This window comes from Chiloscyllium punctatum, chromosome 5, assembly GCF_047496795.1.
Source record: "Chiloscyllium punctatum isolate Juve2018m chromosome 5, sChiPun1.3, whole genome shotgun sequence".
NCBI lineage: Eukaryota > Metazoa > Chordata > Chondrichthyes > Orectolobiformes > Hemiscylliidae > Chiloscyllium > Chiloscyllium punctatum.
In genome coordinates this window covers 39,667,379-39,685,384 of record NC_092743.1, presented here as the reverse complement: position 1 = coordinate 39,685,384, position 18,006 = coordinate 39,667,379, and the positions used below count along the sequence as shown (strand labels likewise).

The 18,006-nt window shown below is 43.6% G+C and overlaps 1 protein-coding gene across 3 annotated transcripts in view; it reads left to right on the top strand.

Annotated features, from left to right (window-relative positions):
* Positions 1-10,876: 10,876 nt before the first annotated feature.
* nradd (neurotrophin receptor associated death domain) overlaps positions 10,877-18,006 on the top strand; it is a 30,137-nt gene continuing 23,007 nt past the window's right edge. Inside the window, exons 1-2 of one of the 3 annotated variants that reach the window (XM_072570085.1) lie at positions 10,877-11,042; positions 11,409-11,552. In XM_072570085.1, the coding sequence (XP_072426186.1) occupies positions 11,517-11,552 (36 nt within the window). In that variant the 5' untranslated portion in view covers positions 10,877-11,042; positions 11,409-11,516. Of the gene's footprint in view, positions 11,043-11,268; positions 11,553-18,006 lie in introns of those variants that run through there. The other 2 variants (XM_072570083.1, XM_072570084.1) reach the window with 2 other exon arrangements.

Here is an 18,006-nt window from a genome sequence, read left to right as displayed (position 1 = left end):
CCAGCATTGACAATGTCGCCATTTTCTGCTCAGATCTGCTGTTGGTGTACAGACTCATGAGCATCTGTGGCCAGTTCAATCTGGCCTTAGGAGCCAAGATAAATTGAGACAAGAATGAAGCCATACTCTTTGGGAACTGATCCTTTATTCCCTTTACTGTCAGGACAGATTACCTGAAGATGTTAGGAATATTGTTTAGGGGCTGGAGCTTGCACAAAACCTTGGGAGGAGCATATCACCAAGGTGAAGCAGAAACTGATCTTTTGGGAGCACCACTCCCTCTCCACTGCAGGTAAGAACCTGGTCATCAGATTTGAGCCACTCTCTGTTATACATAGTGCAGATCTGGCCCATTCCTAGAACCTGCACCATTGCAATCATCTGAGCCATTTTCCACTTCATCTGGAGGTCAAAACTGGAGTGGTCCAAAGGGGCATCATGTACAAAGCTCTGGATAAAATGAGGGAAGATCTTATCCAATACTCCCGTCATTCTGAAGGCCACCTTTGTGTGAAGCTGCATCAAGCTGTAAATAGACTTTCGGTATGCAAACAGCAAGTACTGAGGTTCTACCTGTCCCCAGTGTTGCAAAAGATGGGCCTGGCCTCGTTAACGTGGAACACTCTGAGTAGTTGGACCATTCCATATGACCTGTCTTTCATGAAAAAATATGCAAAGAAAAACACATTTGACTACAAGTCCATCAGGAAGTGGTCAGCATGTAGTGTCCTCAAGAACTTATGAGAAAAGGAGAGGGTAGATCCTGTCACGTGGTTCCCTGAGCAGATTGTCAAAGTCAACCAGAACTTTCCAACAAGCACCAAGACATCACTTGACTGGTGGAGAGAAGCACACTACCTGTGAGATTCTTCGTGTATGCCCAGCCCCTGTGCACCTCTGCACGCTGCACTCAAAGCTGTCTCACAGTGCCAGGGACCAAGGTTTGATTCCAGCGTCAGGCGACTGTCTGTGTGGCGTTTGCACAATCTCCCCGTGTCTGCGTAAGTTTCCTCCAGGTGCTCAGGTTTCCTGCCAAAGTCCAAAGATGTGCAGGTTAGGTGAATTGGCCGTGCTAAGTAGCCCATAGTGTTCAGGGATCGGTAGGTTAGGTACATTAGTCAGGGGTAAAATTTAGAGTAATAGGGTATTGGAATACTCTTCAGAGGGTCGATGTGGACTTTTTGGGCCAAATGGCCTGTTTCCATACTGTAGGGATTCTATAAAAAGGCCAAGCTAGACCTCAGAACAAAACACAGGTAACCAGTAAGATGACTCAACACCACAACATTGAAAACAACGAATGTGTTAAGAGTGTGCATAAACATAGCGCCAAGGGAGGATGCAGAAAGAGTATGGAATGGCTTCATTCTGAACATATCACCAAGAGAAGAAACAGCAAGTACAAAAGGTGTGTGGAAAGCAGGCAATGGCTTCATTTTGAACACTGTACCAAGAGAGACAGCAGCACATTTTAAACGAGTGCGGAGAGCAGGAATGGCCTCATCTGAATTCAATGTCAAGAGATGCGGCAAAATGGTGAAAAAGAACGTGGAGAATACGGATTGGGGAATAGCATTATTCTGAACACAGTGCCAAAGGAAGGCAGCAGCAAGTTGAAAATAAGTGTGATGAGCAGGGAGTGGCTTCATTCTGAACACAGCACCCAGAGTGATGGAATGGGAAAATAATACAAGAGCAATATCACAGGAAATCTGTACATTTCTTGTTTGTGAGATCCTGCTGTTAGGGACTAAATAGTGCTAAACTTTATAAAGACTAAGCAGTTATTTTTGTTTCAGGAAGGATTGCTAGCAAATTAAAATTTAATCAAATCAAAGTAAAATTAAATAATAAAGTGAAACCAAAGGAAAGTAAAATTAACATAAGCGAAGTAAAGTTAACTTGCTATTAAGTTTTATCATTTATTCATTCTAAGAGTAACAAATAGTTTTCAGACTTACAAAATGGCATGTCAGTAAGGACAAAAGGTGTGTACATCCTGTGGGATGTATGAGGCCATGGGTGTACCATGTGTTTCAGACAAACATATCTGTAGGAAATATCACTGGCTGTAAAAGATTGAGCTGTTAACTTGAGCAGCAGCTGGAGGCAGAGGGCTATGTGGATAGCATGTTTAGGGAGGCAGTTTCACTGCAGATTAGAAACATGCAGGTAGAGAGGGAATGGATGACTACTCCAGGAAATCGTAGAGTCATAGAAATGTACAGCACGGAAACGGACCCAGATGACATGAAAATTGGAGGTGTAATGAACAGTGAAGACAGTTATCTCAGCATACAATGGGATCTTGATCAGATGGGCCAATGGACTGAGGAGTGGCAGATAAAGTTTAAATGAGATAAATATGAGGTGCTGCATTTTGTTAAGGCAAATCAGGGCAGGACTTATACACTTAATGGTAAGGTGTGTTGCTGAACAAAGAGACCTTGGCGCACGGGGCATAGTTCCTTGAAAGTGGAGTCGCAGGTAGATAGGATAGTGAAGAAAGCATTTGGTATGCTTTTCTTTATTGGTCAGAGCATTGAGTATAGGAGTTGGGTGGTCATGTTGCAGCTGTACAGTCTAAAAGCATGTGGCAGGTAATGCAAGAATCTCCTGAGTCTATCTTGCTTGAAAATTGATATTAGTGAAAGTAATGCTTCCTCAGATGAATGCACCCAGAGACAAATCCATGGCACCAAGGCATCTTAGCTGTATAGAGGAGGAAGAAAGAAGAATGGAAGAATAATAGTGACAGAGATTCCGTAGTCAGGGGATCACATAGGTATTTCAGTGGCATTAATCTCCAGGATAGTGTGTTGCTTCCCTGGTGTCAAGGTCAAGGATGTTGCAGAGTGGCTGTAAGGCTTCTTTTTAGGGATGGATATTAGCTAGAAGTCATGGTCCACATTGGTTCCAACAACATAGGTAAGAAGAGCAATGAGATCCTTAATTCAGGGAGTTAGGAAGAAATTAAAAAGCAGGACCTTAAGAGCAATAATCTCAGAATTGACTCCCACTGTAATTTGCTACTCATCATAAGTACAGGAGGATTGTGTGATTGAATAACAGCTGTAAGAGGAAAGGGAACAACTTCTGAGGCTTTGGGATCAGTTCTGTGGCAGGTGAGACTTGTGTATGTTGGACACTACCCTGACAGAATTCCTGATCTCTGCAACTGAGATGACTAACCTCTAACAACTGATCAGCCTGGACCAGGAGAAAGCCTTTGACAGGATATCACACACGTATATGAGAGATGTTCTCTCCAAAATGGGCTTTGGGGAGGGAATCTGCAATTGGATCAGACTGTTCCACACCAACATTGTCAGTGCAGTCTCGATCAATGGGTGGGAATCAGATAGCTTCCCAGTCAGATCTGGAGTCAGGCAGGGCTGCCCTCTCTCTCCTGCCTTGTTTGTGTGCTGCATAGAGCCATTTGCCGAATCCATCAGGAAGGATGCGAGCCTGAGAGAGGTGACTATTCCTGGCAACAGGGGCCTGCAGGTCAAGGCCTCCCTGTACATGGATGACGTCGCCATTTTCTGCTCGGATCCACTGTCCGTGCACAGACTCGGGCCTTGGGGTCCAAGGTAGACCGAGGCAAGAGCGAGGCCATGCTCTTCGGGAACTGGGCTGACCAATCCTTGATCCCCTTCACATCAGGACCGACCACCTGAAGGTGCTGGGTATTTGGTTTGGGGGGGGTGGGGGAGCTGGGGCATGCACCAAGTCTTGGGAGGAGTGTATCAGCAAAGTGAGGCAGAAACTGGGCAGATGGAAGCTACGGTCGCTCTCCATTGTGGGAATAAACCTGGTCATCAGGTGTGAGGCACTGTCATTGCTGTTATATACATGGCACAGGACTGGCCTATTCCCAGAACCTGTGCCGCTGCAGTCACCCGGGCCATCTTCCAGTTTATATGGAGGTCAAAGATGGACCGGGTCCGAAGGGACTTGATGAATAAAGATCTGGGCAATGGGAGAAAAACACACCCAATGCCACCCTCACCCTGATGGCCACCTTTGTGTGTGGCTGCATCAAGCTGTGCGTGGATCCCCGGTATGCAAACACCAAGTGTCACTATGTACTAAGGTTCTACCTGTCCCCGGTGTTGCGAAGGATGGGCCTGGCCTCACTGCCGCGGAACGCTCCGAGTAGTTGGACCGTTCCGTATCACCTGTCCTTCATGGAGAAGTTTATGAAGAAAAACACCTTTGACCACAAGTCCATCAGGAAGTGGTCAGCACGTAGCGTCCTTGAGACTCTTCGGGAAAAGGAGAGGGCAGATCCTATCGAGCGGTTTCCTGAGCAGACTGTCAAAGCCATTTGGCAGAATGCCTCATCGCCAGAACTTTCCAACAAGCACCAAGACCTGGCTTGGCTGGTGGTGAGAAGGGCTCTGCCTGTGAGATCCTTCATGCACGCCCGGACTCTCAGCCGCACCGCACGCTGCCCTCGAAGTGGCTGCGGGGGGGACAAGACTGTCACACACCTCTTCTGAAATGTGCCTACGCAGAAGAGGTCTGGAGAGGAATGCAGTGGTGTTTGTCGAGGTTCGCCCCAAGCAGCACCGTGATGCGGGACTCCGTGTTCTACGGCCTGTTCCCCAGGACGTACACCGAGACGAACATCAACTGTGCCTGGAGGATCATCAACTTGGTGAAAGATGCTCTTTGGGCGGTCCGAAACCTGTTGATCTTCCTGCTGAAGGAGTTGACCCCGACTGAGTGTTGCAGACTGGCACATTCCAAGGTCCAGGACTACGTGTTGAGGGATGCGCTGAAGCTTGGGGCAACTGCCACCAAGGCACGGTGGGGAAAGACCACCGTGTAACGTCTGCCTGCCTAAAGGGGCCTCACGCAGTCAGTTGGGCTCCACTGACGCCTCAGCAGAACAGGTGGATAGTAAATGTACAGACTTGTATATAGGAAAAAGAAATTTTGATGTCTGTATGTAAGGCAATGTAATGTGTGCACAAGAATGGTATCCAAATAATTTTATGAATAAAGTATATTTTTGAAATTAAAAAAAACTGCAAGTTGCCCTTCAAGCAATTCACCATTTTCACTTGAAAATATATTGCCTTCACCATTGCCAGGTTAAAATCCTGGAATTCCCTCCCTAAAGGCATTGTAGATCTATCTCTATATTACATGATCGGCAGCAGTTCAAGAAGAGAGCTTACCGCTTCCAATGGCAACTGGGAATGGGCAATAAATGCAGGCCAGCCAGTGACGTTCAGCACCGCAAGTAAGTAAAAATAAATATGTATTCAATGAAAATAGTTCAAAATTTTAAAGAAATTAATTAGATCATCTTTCCAGAGAAAATAACATAGTCTGCTTAATTTTTACTAATAATTAAATTTTCTCATTTCGAGTTAGAGAGCCATAGAGATGTACAGCATGGAAACAAACCCATCAGTCCAACTCATCCATGTTGGCCAGATACCCAAAGTTAATCTAGTCCCATTTTCTAGTACTTGGCCCATATTCCTCTAAACCCTTCTTAAACATTATCCACATTTTAAAAATTATGCTTTTTTTAATAATATGGCAAATAAAATTGCACAGTTTTTTAATGGACTAATTGAGTTTTCACTTGAATTTAACTATTTTACCCAAATTCTCTAGAAATGAACCTCAGAACTGTTCACTCTCTTGGTGACCTTATCATCCTGTATTGCTAAAAATAGTAATTTAGTGATCTGAGATTTTGATCAAAGATGAGAAATGTAAAATTGAGGCATTGCATAACCAGGAGCTACTGGTTAGTGAACACAAGGAAGATACATGTAAAAGATATAGGCAGACAAGTTATAGATGAACTCATCTTTATGGAGGCTAGACCATGGAAGGCTGGACAAAAGTCAGTTAGTATACTGCATACCACAGTCACAGAATCACAGCATACACTTGAACAAAGTACTTAATTGCTGTAAAACCCTTTCATCCTGAGGTTGTGAAAAACTGCCCACAAATACTTGTCTTTCTTGTTTTTGTTTTACTCCCCCAGTCCAATACTTCTACAACTAATAAATAAGAGTTCATAAAAGTGAACAAAACAAAATTTCCATTGCACTGATGATGTTTCCTTCACGACTGTTTTCAATGAAGATGAATTTATATTTTTGGAGATGTTCAGTCAATACAGGAAAATTAGTTACCTCTACACAAAGTTTACCTTACTTCTATTACAATAATTCTGTCTATAGCAGCATGTCCAGTGGTAAAGTTACATTTGGGTAGAGTTTAAAGGATGGCAATGCCTTCAGACATACAGTTTCTCTTAATGGACTAGCGTAGACAAAGGAGAGGGTGCATGTGTGAATATGCAAAGAGAGGAGACAGGGTCATTACTGAGTGGATGGATGAATGGAGGGGTCGCTTGACTTCCTATTGAACACGTTGTTGAAGGTTCAGCAACCACAATATTTTATATTTATTTTTGTTTTGATTATATTATTAATGTAACACATCCTAAGGTTCTTGACAGGAATGTTATGTAAAAAGTAAAGGAACTGGACAACATGAGAAGATGTTAGGTCAGATGTCCACATTTTTAGACAAAGAGGTGAATTTTAATGAGTGTCTCGAAGAAGGAATGTTATTTGAGGTCGAGGGAGATAATTCTTGAGCTTAGGATCTAAGGAACTGAAGATGCTGGCACTAAAGGAAAACTGTTAAAACTTAATAATGCTTGTGGGAGTCAAAGTTTATTGGGAGTAGGTTGGAATGTGAAATTGGGGCCACACCTCGAGTAGCCATGAATGGTAGAGCAGATTGAGAACAAAGAAAATTTACAGCCCAGGAACAGGCCCTTCAGCCCTTCAAGCATGAGCCGATCCAAATGTACTGTCTAAACCTGTCGGTCAATTCCTAAGCATTTGTAACCCTCTGCTCCCCATCTACGCATGTTTCTGTCCAGACGCATCTTAAATGAATCTACCGTGCCTGCCTCTACCACCTCTGCTGGCAACGCGTTCCAAACGCCCACCACCCTCTGTGTGAAGTACATGCCGCGTGTATCAGAGTATTAAGTACAGGAGTTGGGAGATCATGTTGCGCCTGTACAGGACATTGGTTAGGCCACTGTTGGAATATTGCGTGCAATTCTGGTCTCCTTCCTATCGGAAAGATGTTGTGAAACTTGAAGGGGTTCAGAAAAGATTTACAAGGATGTTGCCAGGGTTGGAGGATTTCAGCTATAGGGAGAGGCTGAACAGGCTGGGGCTGTTTTCCCTGGAGTGTAGGAGGCTGAGGGGTGACCTTATAGAGGTTTACAAAATTATGAGGGGGATGGATAGGATAAATAGACAAAGTCTTTTCCCTGGGGTCGGGGAGCCCAGAACTAGAGGGCATAGGTATAGGGTGAGAGGGGAAAGATATAAAACAGACTTAAGGGACAACTTTTTCACACAGAGGGTGTGTATGTATGGAATGAGCTGCCAGAGGATGTGGTGGAGGCTGGTACAATTGCAACATATAAGAGGCATTTGGATGGGTATATGAATAGGAAGGGTTTGGAGGGATATGGGCCGGGTGCTGGCAGGTGGGACTAGATTGGGTTGGGATATCAGGTCGGCATGGACAGGTTGGACCGAAGGGTCTGTTTCCATGCTGTACATCTCTATGACTCCATGACTCTATCCCCCTTAAACTTTCCACCTCTCACCTTGAAAGCATGACCTCTGGTTATTGAATCCTTCCCCTTGGAAAAAGCTTGTCTCTATCCACCCTGTCTATACCCTTCATGATTTTGTAAACCTCAATCAGGTCCCCCCTCAATCTCCTTTTCTCCAGTGAAAATAAACCTAACCTATTCAACCTCTCTTCATAGCTAGCACCTTCCATACCAGGCAACATCCTCATAATCCTTCGCTGCACGCTCTTCAAAACATCTACATCCTTTTGGTAATGTGGCGACCAGAACTGTGCACAATATTCTAAATGCAGCCGAATCAATGTCTTGTACAATTTTAACAATACTTGCCAGCTCTTATACTCAATACCCGGTATAATGGAGGCAAGCATACTATATACCTTCTTGACCACTCTATCCACCTGTACAGCAACCTTCAGGGTACAATGGACCTGCACTCTCAGATCTCTCTGCCCATCAACTTTTCCCAAAGCTCATTGTAGAATTAGACTTGCCGAAATGCGTCACCTCACATCTGTCTGGATTGAAAGCCAACTGCCACTTTTCCACCCAACTCTCCAGTCTATCTATATCCTCCTTATTCTCTGACATCCCTTATGCTTTCTGCTACTCTACCAATCTTTGTGTCATCTGCAAACTTGCTGATCAGACCAACAGTGCCCTCTTCCAGATCATTTATGTATATTACAAACAACAGTGGGCCCCAACACTGACCCCTGTGGAACATCACTGGTCACCTTTCTCCATTTCGAGAAACTCCCTTGAACTACTACTCTCTGTCTCCTATTGCTCAACCAGTTCTTTATCCACCTAGCTAGAACACCCTGCACACCATGTGACTTCACTTTCTCCATTAGTCTACAATGGGGAACCTTATCAAACGCCTTACTAAAGTCCATGTATATGACATCTACAGCCCTTCCTTCATCTAACAACTTGGTCACTTCCTCAAAGAACTCTATTAAGTTGGTAAGGCACAATCTCCCCTGCACAAAACCATGTTGCCTATCACTGAGAAGCTCATTATTTTTTAAATATAAATAAATCCAATCCCTCAGTACTTTCTCCAGCAACTTCCCCACCACCGACATCAGGCTCACTGGTCTATAGTTACCCGGAATCTCCCTACTACCCTTCTTGTACAGGGGGACAACATGAGCAACCCTCCAATCCTCCGGCACCTCACCTGTATTTAAGGATGCCACAAAGATATCTGTCAGGGCCCCAGCTATTTCCTCTCTTCCCTCCCTCAGCAACCTGGGATAGATCCCATCCGGTCCTGGGGATTTGTCCGCCTCAAAACCCTCTGGCATACCCAACACATCTTCCCTACTTATGCCAACATGATCCAGACTAATCAAAATTTTATCTCAAATCTCAAGATTCATCATGTTCCTCTCCTCAGTGAACACTGATGCAAAGTAATCATTCAGAATCTCACCCATTCTCCTACTCCTGCTTCTAATTCTTATATTCTTATGTTTAAGAGCTCATAATTAGAGAAGTGCAGACATTTTAGAGGTTATGGAGTTGGAGGAGATTACGGGCGTGGAGAGAGGTGAGGTTATGGAGGGATTTGAAAACAAGAATAATGATTTTGGAATCTTGTCATTGCTTGATTATGAAGTTTTATTGAACTCGAAGAGTTAACTTTGTTGCTCTCTCCACAAATGCTGACTGCTCTGCTGTGTTCCTCCACTACATTTTGATTTAACTTTGAGATCTCAGTTTTGATCTCTCTCCAGTTACATATGAAGAGCAGGAAGTCGTTCGGTCCTTTGAGGTTGTTCTCCACTGGATCAAGGCTAGTTAGATCCCAATAATATTCAGGTCCATATGCCTTGCTGCCCTTACCCAATATAAATCATATTGATTGCAATTTTTAAAATCAATATTGCCCCAAAATCCACAGCCTTTTCAGGAACAAAGGGTTCAGGATTTTCATGAGCCTTTTTGTGAAAAGTTATTTCCTGATTTCACTCTTGAAGGGCCTGATACTAATTCTATAATAATGTTTGAACCTGGTTGAGTCACTGCTGGAAAATGCACTGATGTTGGACAAGAAGATAAATTGAGTTTGTTTGGAGTAATTGCCATAATAGACATCATTCTATTGCCATTGCTTATGTCTGAGGTGACACAGGACAATCTAACCCTACCTAACATCATCATGGGAGCACCCTTTATCTGTTGAGACTTATTCAAGGAGAGATTCCATCTTCTCAAAAATGATTAAGAAATAGGTAATTAATGCGTTCCTTATCATTGATATTCATGTTCTCGGAAGAAATGTTAACATGTTCAGCACACATTGAACTGTACCCTGGAAAACGTTCCTCAGTAAATCCTGGACAGGGGTGCAGAGGAAGAGAAAAAAAGTTAACTGAATACAGAAGGTATTTAAATATTTGTTTAATTATGAAGAAAATGTTTTTTTAAAATTATGCTTGGCACAGTTGGGAGATCTCTCACGAGTACAAATCCAACTGTGAATCCAGAGATTTGTAACCATAATCTAGGCTAACACTTCAATGCTACACTGAGGGTGTATTGCACTGTCAGAGGTGCCGCATTTGGAAGAGACATTAAATTTATGCCCCATCTGCCCTCTCAGGAGAATGTAAAAGATCCCAATGCAGTATTTGATGTACAGAAGTGAGCGAAATCCCTCCTCCCCACAAATGAATCATTATTAAAGATTAACCGGTCTTTTATTTCTTCGGCTGTTGGCGGCATCTTGCCAAACACTAATTGGCTACAGTATTTCTCTACAGAATCTAAGCAGCTGCAATCTAGAAGTGAATTGTTGACAGAAAACATAAAAGGGGTTTATAAACGCTTGTCCTATCTTTCCCTTTTTTTATATCCAAAAATACTTTTACACACAATTGAACATTTTTTTCCATCATCAAATCACAATGGCATTTTTTTCAGCTATTAGTGGTGGTGTTAATTGTTCTCCTGTTATTTCACCCTCTGCCTAGCCGTCGTGGTTAAAGGAACACAACAGATCAGTTTGATATTGAATAGTTCAATATTTAACAGTTGAACATATGAAAATGAGGTTCCTATGCGGTGTGGCTTTAAGAGTTGAAGTTCTGGTTAACAAAGTTATTATTTCCAGAGCAGTTTTGATACTGCAGCTCTCAGCCAATCAGAATGAAAGTATGTTCCCCCCCCCCAGCACCTCCCCCCACCCCTAAACAGCACCACGTGGGGTTGAGTTTTTAACCCCCTCCCTCTCTGTGGTTTTTCTTCCATGAGAAAGCAATTGGAAACATTTCAGTCATTGAGGGAGAGAGACTGATACAGAGAAAGACAGACAGGCAGAACAGAGAAACGAAAAAGGAAAGCAGGGAGGTCACAGAGGGTGAAGGTGAGTGCACTTGGTTCAGTCAGGGTGGGGGTTCAGTGCAGATTTGGAGGGGGTGGGGGGGAGGTAAAGTTCTCTTCCTCTTCCTCTCTCTTACCCTCTCTGGGGCTGTGCCTTGTAATCTCAGCCTTTGGCTCCGCTCTGGTCGGTTCAGTGAGCAGCTCCGAGCACCCAGGCTGGAGATCAGGGGCCGGCAGGGGGTGGGGGCTCAGATTTCCAACATCCGCGCTACTTTGCCTTTTATTGGAAGGAGCTGGAGGGTTCGGTCCCTGGACAAAGCCAGAGGCTCCGCCAGACTCCATTCCTGCAGTTCTTGTTATCCCATTTTTTGTTATAGTCTAAGTAACGAATCCTGTCTCTCATTCTCAGGCTGGCATTAGTTAGACAGAGAAGCTTGCAAGTTTAAACTAAGCCGGGACTGAGCAACACTGAAATCTGAGTTGAATCCACCCAGACTGGAAACTGGCCAAGGGCAGGATGCGGTTCCTGTTTTGTCTGCTCTTCATCTCCCAGGTAAGAGGCTGTGTTAGACTGGAGTCACTGTACTGTTTTATCTTCATTATTTTTAAGATTATGTTTAATACCTGAATCATCTGTTCGAAGAACCTCCAGCTTCAAAAAAAATAAAGCGTGCGGAGAGAAATAAAAACAACTTGCATTTATATAGAGCCTGCAAAGCGCCTTGTAGTCAGTGAAGCACGTTTTTGCAGCGGCGTCATGTATTTTTAACGTGGTAACCAAGCTCCCACAACCAGCGGCAAGATACCACGAGCTGCTCCTCTCTGTGTCTAGGTGTTAGTTCAGAGAATTAATATTGGTCGGGACACTGGGGAGAATAGTGTAGAAAACAAAGGCAACTCTGTTTGTAAACCCGCACTTGGAATTCTGAGCGGGTACTCCTTGCCCGCGTTTACGAGAATATTCTGCTGGAGAATTTTTACTGGCATCCTGTGCAACTGAGTTGAGCCCCAGCGAAACCATACTCTGTATTGAATAAATGTTTTCATTGAACTCGACTTTCTGATGAAGGGCTTACGTCCGAATCATCGATTCTCCTGCTCCTCGGATGTTCCCAGACCTGCTGTGCTTTTCCAGTGCCACACTTGTCGACTTGAAATGAATGGGGAGTATTGTGCCTTTCCCTGAATTGCTGGTGGCAGGTTTGGTATAACTTGCTCAGACACAACAGAAGGCAGTCGACTGCACGCGTGTGGGGCAGGAGTCACATTTAGTCTAGACAGGGTAAAGATGGCAGATTTCCTTCTTTAAAGAACAGTACTGTAAATTCCTGGTTGCTTTTGTATGATAACTTCACAGTCACTTTCACAGATATCAGTGGTTTTATTTAAACTGAATTCAAATGCTCATCTCCACGGTGAGATTGCATTCTCTAAAATATAAGTCCACATGTTTTGCATTACTAGCCCAGGCATCCAATTGATCTTAAATTCTCTGGAATCCATGTGTGATGTGTGAATAAACTGCATTGGGTGCTAATCCTGGCTGGTTGTTGACTGACTCCCTCCAGTGGCAAGTACATATAAGTGAGGAAAGGAACTGGTTCCTTAATGATGGCTTCTGTGGTTGAACAGCCTGTAGTCCACACATAGTATGTGTGGGAGTAGACCGGCAGGAGGCTGGAAGAACACAGCAAACCAGGCAGCATCAGGAGGTAGAGAATTCGATGTTTTGGGTGTAACCCTTTAAGACTGGGGATGGGTGTAAGGGGTGCAGATAAAGAGGGTAGCAGGGATGGGGTGGTGAAGTGGAGGTAGGTAAAGACAGGCAGAGGATACAACCCTGGTTGGTCAGTGGGGTGAATGAGTCCAGTTGGTAGCAGGAAGGAATGGAATGGAGGGGGAGGGACTAGGAAGGGAGTCGGGGGATGGGAAGGGAGGTTATTTGAAATGGCAGAACTCAATGCTGGCTGCCCATGAGGAAGATGATGTGTTGTTCCTTCAATTTGAAATTTGGTTCATTATGGCAATGGAGGAGGCCAAGGATGGTCATGTCAGCAAGGGAATTAAAATGGGCAGTAACTGGGACGTCCGGTTGGCCCCTGTGGGCCCAGCTGAGATGCTCTATGAACTGTTTCCTAAGTTTACATTTTAATTCCCTTTCCCACTTCCTTTCTGACATGCATCTCAGTTTGGCCGTAGGGGCTGACTGGACCTCCCAGTCACCGCCCATTATAATTCTCCTTCCAAGATGACCATCTTTGGCCTCTTCCATTGCCACAATGAACCAAATCACACTTTGGAGGAACAACACCACATCTTCCAACTGGGCAGCTTGCAGCCTGGAGGACTCCACATTGAGTTCTCCAATTTCAAATAACCTCCCTTCCAGTCCTCCAACTCCCTTCCCAGCCCCTTGCCCTGCCTTACACTCCTCCCTGCCACCAACCAGATTCATTCTTCCTGTTGACCAACCAGGTTGTACTCTCTACCGGTCTTCACCTCTCCCCACTTCAGCACCCTACCCCTGTCATCCCCTTTATCTGCAGCTCCCCCTTTATCCACCCCCAGTCCTGAAGAAGAGCTACACTCAAAACACTGCCTTCTCCACCTCGTGATGCTGCCTGGCTTGCTGAGTTCTTCCAGCCTCCTATCTGTCTACTTTGGATTCCAGCATCTGCCATTTTTCTGGCTCCTAGCCCAGTATGGAGAGGAAGCACAGGTACTTGTTTCTTGTGTAACTCAGTCTCTGGAAGATCTTAACCCCAAAGGGGAGAAAATATAATGGGAGAGGTGGGGATCTAGAATATAAAATTTTCCGAGAGACAATGATTCTTCTATTTCCTTGAGCTTGTGTGAAATGGGTTGATGATTCTTTTTGTAGAAATTGTTTTTCATTCATTATTATTTTCTGTGTATGTAATACTTTGAGTCTTTTCATAAGTGGTCATGTTCTGCATTGGATTATGAGATTCCTAAGCAGCTAACATACACTCTTTTCTTGGTCAGTTCAATAGAACCCCAGTGAAGTTCAAACCTCTGTTTCCCAGTCTCTTGTCTATTGTTATTATTTAGTTCCCTCATTGTGCTGACTGTTCCAAGGTGTGGTTCCATAGGCACCCTCTGACACTTTGGGTGTCATTTCTTCATGTTACAGTCTAGTCAGTCTGTGTGTGCAGTCAGCTTCAGGTTTGATCCAGGTTCTTAGTGTGTATATACACACACCCACACGTTTGATTGACTGCAGAGGACTTCTGTATGGGGGCAGATGGGGAGTGTCTTTCAGTTAAGATGTTAAAATGAGGTCTGATCGGAGGAGGGAATTTTCTTTGGTTAACACTTGTTCTTTAACCATTATCGCTAAAACAGACTTGCCTTCCATTTATCATGTTTCTATTTGTGGGAGCTTGCTGTGTGTACATTGCCTGCTATTTTCCTGCAGTATGCTGGCAAGCACTTTGTGCTGTGAAAACTGCTATATAAATACAAGCCTTATTTCGTCAATGGCCAGAGGTTAAACTATAGTCTCTTTGCAGTGTTCTTGAATGGAGCTTTATCAAGGAGACAGTTGAAAGTAGTGAATTGATTCAAGTGCTAGGGTGAAATTAGTTTTCACCAATCATTCTAAATAAGTCCTAGCCAGTTTGAAAGCTCCCTTGCAGTCAAAGACTAACTTTCATCCTCTTAAGTTTGACTCCAGGTTATTGCACTTTCAACATGCCTTGCTATTTTTCCCTTTCAAGGAAATATCTGGTTCCCTTAGTTCAGAAGCTCATCCTACCATCGAGACCAGTATGCTGTAGACCATTATAGTTCATTGTATGAGATTTGGTGTTTTGTTTGGGGCGGTGAAATGAGACTGCATTTTCAGAGTCAAATTTTCTTGTTTGTGGTTCCCTCTCTCCATCTACCTGGGTCTGAATGACTTTTTTTTGTTAAATCAGCATACAAGTCTTTCCTGATGTTTTGCTGCCACCACTTCTATCCTTGTCTTTCCCGCCCCCCCCCCCCACCCAAAAAAAAATGCTTGAGAGCAGAAGTCAGTGGTTATGATGAATTTGTTGCCTTGCCTGACATAAGCAAAACTGAAACCAGACTGGGCAACCAACCCTTGACTCTTTCCAGCATCAGTTGGAGTCTTTGCCCATGGCTGAATGTGAATTTAGAAGCAACTTTGATCTGAAGTATGCCTGGTCTCTCTCTTCATGCCCTGTTAAGAGCAGTTCCACCTCTTTACTCTGCAACTGAAACCCACGCAAACCAAGAATTTCAAGGCCACTGGTTTTTAAAACCATGACTGATTGTTTCGCTTAACAGAATGTGCTGGGTTGATGCTTAATATTTTCTATACTGCTGCAGGGCCCCAGTCAAAGGGTCATATTAGTTCCTGGGAGCTGACATTTGTACTCCACCCACTGCCTCCACGACCCTGTTAGATAATTTTTGTTATTTGTTTCTAGGGGAAATAGAAGTCGTGGCTAAGATTGGAATTTCTTGCGCAGCAAGAGTTGCGCTTGCGGTAGTGGGTTTTTTTGGTTGTCTGATACAACTGAGTGTCTTAATAGGAGACAGTGAGGACTGGAGATCAGGGTTGAGTGTGTATTGCTGGAAAAGCGCAGCAGGTCAGGCAGCATCCGAGGAGCAGGAGAATTGACGTTTTGGGCAAGAACCTTTCATCAGGAATAAGGCTTGTGAGTTGAGGGGGTGGGACTGGTGGGGAAGGTAGTTGAGACTGTGATCGGGAGATGGAGGTGGGGGTAATGGTGATAGGACGGATAGGTGGGAAGGAAGACGGACAGGTCATGAGGGCGGTGCTGAGTTGGAAGTTTGGAAGTGAGATAAAGTGGGGGTGGGGGGGGGAAATGAGGAAACTGGTGAAATCCACAGCATCTTCTCCCCACCAGTGATGTAGGCCAAGGGGATAGAAAGTGGCATATTTGGTACCCGAAGGAATTCTCCACTAGCAACAGGAAGATTGTGGTCAGTGCTGAGCCAGTTTACAGCTTCAAAGCTTAATATGCCCTCCTGGCAGGGAGGAGGGCTAAGGGTAATAAAAAACAGTACAAATTAAACTGGACGAATGGTGTGCAGGCCATGATATTTCCTGAGATGTTGGAAATTAGGACATAACCTGTCAGGAAAGATTCTACTGATGTATGATGTGAGCTGTTTTGTATTAGAAAATGCTGACTTTTGGGATCCCAGTAGGAATTGTGGAGTTTCAAAAAGATTTGGTGGCTATATCTACACCTCATTATAAGGTCATTATTTGGTACCAAAGGTATACAAGACAACTGGTGAGTTGGTTATAATGTGGATGTACTACGAGAGGAACATAGTGGTGCTTCAGTCACGTGCAAAGTACTTCTTTTATCTTGGGCCATCCCATATCAGAAAGGATACTTTCTATCAGTCTTGGGGGGGAAAGTGAAATACAGCTTTGCTGGATCTGAAAAGGTTAAATTATGAGGAATGATTGCACAAGCTTATTTAGACAATTAGAGGGTTGAGGACTGATAGAAACATAGCAAATAGGAGTGGGAAAATAGGCCATTTGACCCTTCTAGCCTGCTCTGCCATTCATCAACATGATTGCAGCTGATCTTCCAACTCAGTACCTTATTCCTGCTTTCTTCCTGAGCACTGAGATCCTTTAGCCCTAAGAACAATATCTAATTCCTCCTTGAAAACATTCAATGCTTTGATCTTAATCCCTTTCTGTGGCAGATAATTCCACAGGTTCAACAATCTCTCTGGTGAAGAAATTTTCTCCTTACCTCAATCCTAAATGGCTTACCCTGTATCCATAGATTCTAACCCCATAGATTGATTCTGGACTTCCCTGTCACTGTGCAAAATTCTATAGTTATAGGTTTCTAACCTGTCAGTTCTGCCATCCCAGGCATCAGTCTGGTAAATCTTAATTGCATTCCCTCAATAGCCAGAATATCCTTCCTCCAGTCGGAAGACTGAAACTTTGTACTATTACAGGTATGGTTTCGTCAGTGCTCTGTATAATTGCAGCAAGACATCCCTGTTCTGTGCTTTGATCGTCTTGCTATGAAGGTCAACATAACCGTTTGACTTCTTCACTTGCACCTGCATGCTTACTTTTAGCAATAGATCTCGTTGCATCTCTACTTTTCCAATCTTATTGCCATTCAGCTAATATTCTGCCTTCCCATTTTTGCTAGTAAAGTGAATAGCATTTGCCCACTCACTCAACATATCCAAATTGCACCTGAAGCATTTTTGTGTGCCCTTGTTACAGTTCACCCTCCCACCTAGCTTTGTCCTAAAATGTTAACTGAGATACTTAAAATGATAAAACAGTAGGTACAAAGAAATCACTGTTGCAGTGAGTAAATCCAGAGAAACAGTTTGTCATGTTGAATTTGAGCCAGGCTGTTGAGTTTTGAAATCATTATAAAGGCAACATAGCACAGAACCAGATCATCCAGTTCAAGTTGACTTTTCTATTCCACTCTAGCCTCCTGTCATCTTTACACATCTAACTATATCAGCATTTTTCCCTTCTCCCTCATGTACTTGTCTAATTTCTTAGTGCATCTGTGCTACATTTTAACCAGTCCCTGTGGCAACGAGTTCCATATTCTCACCACACTGGATAAACTTCCCTAATTCCCTGGTTGATTGTTTTGGTGATTTTTCTCTATTGATGGCATTTAGTTTTGTTCGTTGCCATAAATGGAAACATTTTATCTGTTATCAAAACCTTTTTACATGTTTAAAGATGTTGTAAATAAATCTTGGTGCTTTTTCAAAAAAAACTTGATTCATCTGTTTATCCTCATGATGGATATATCCTGCATTTCTGTTAATGCATTTGTAGATCTTTCCTTCTCCTGTTCCAACATATCATTTTTTGTTTTTATAGTATGGTAGTAAGAATCATATTTGGTGTTTCAGGTGCAGTCTAATCAAAGTTCTATTGAACTCGTACAAACTTTACTTTCAATACCTGAAATGTAGTGATTGGTTTGCTTTTG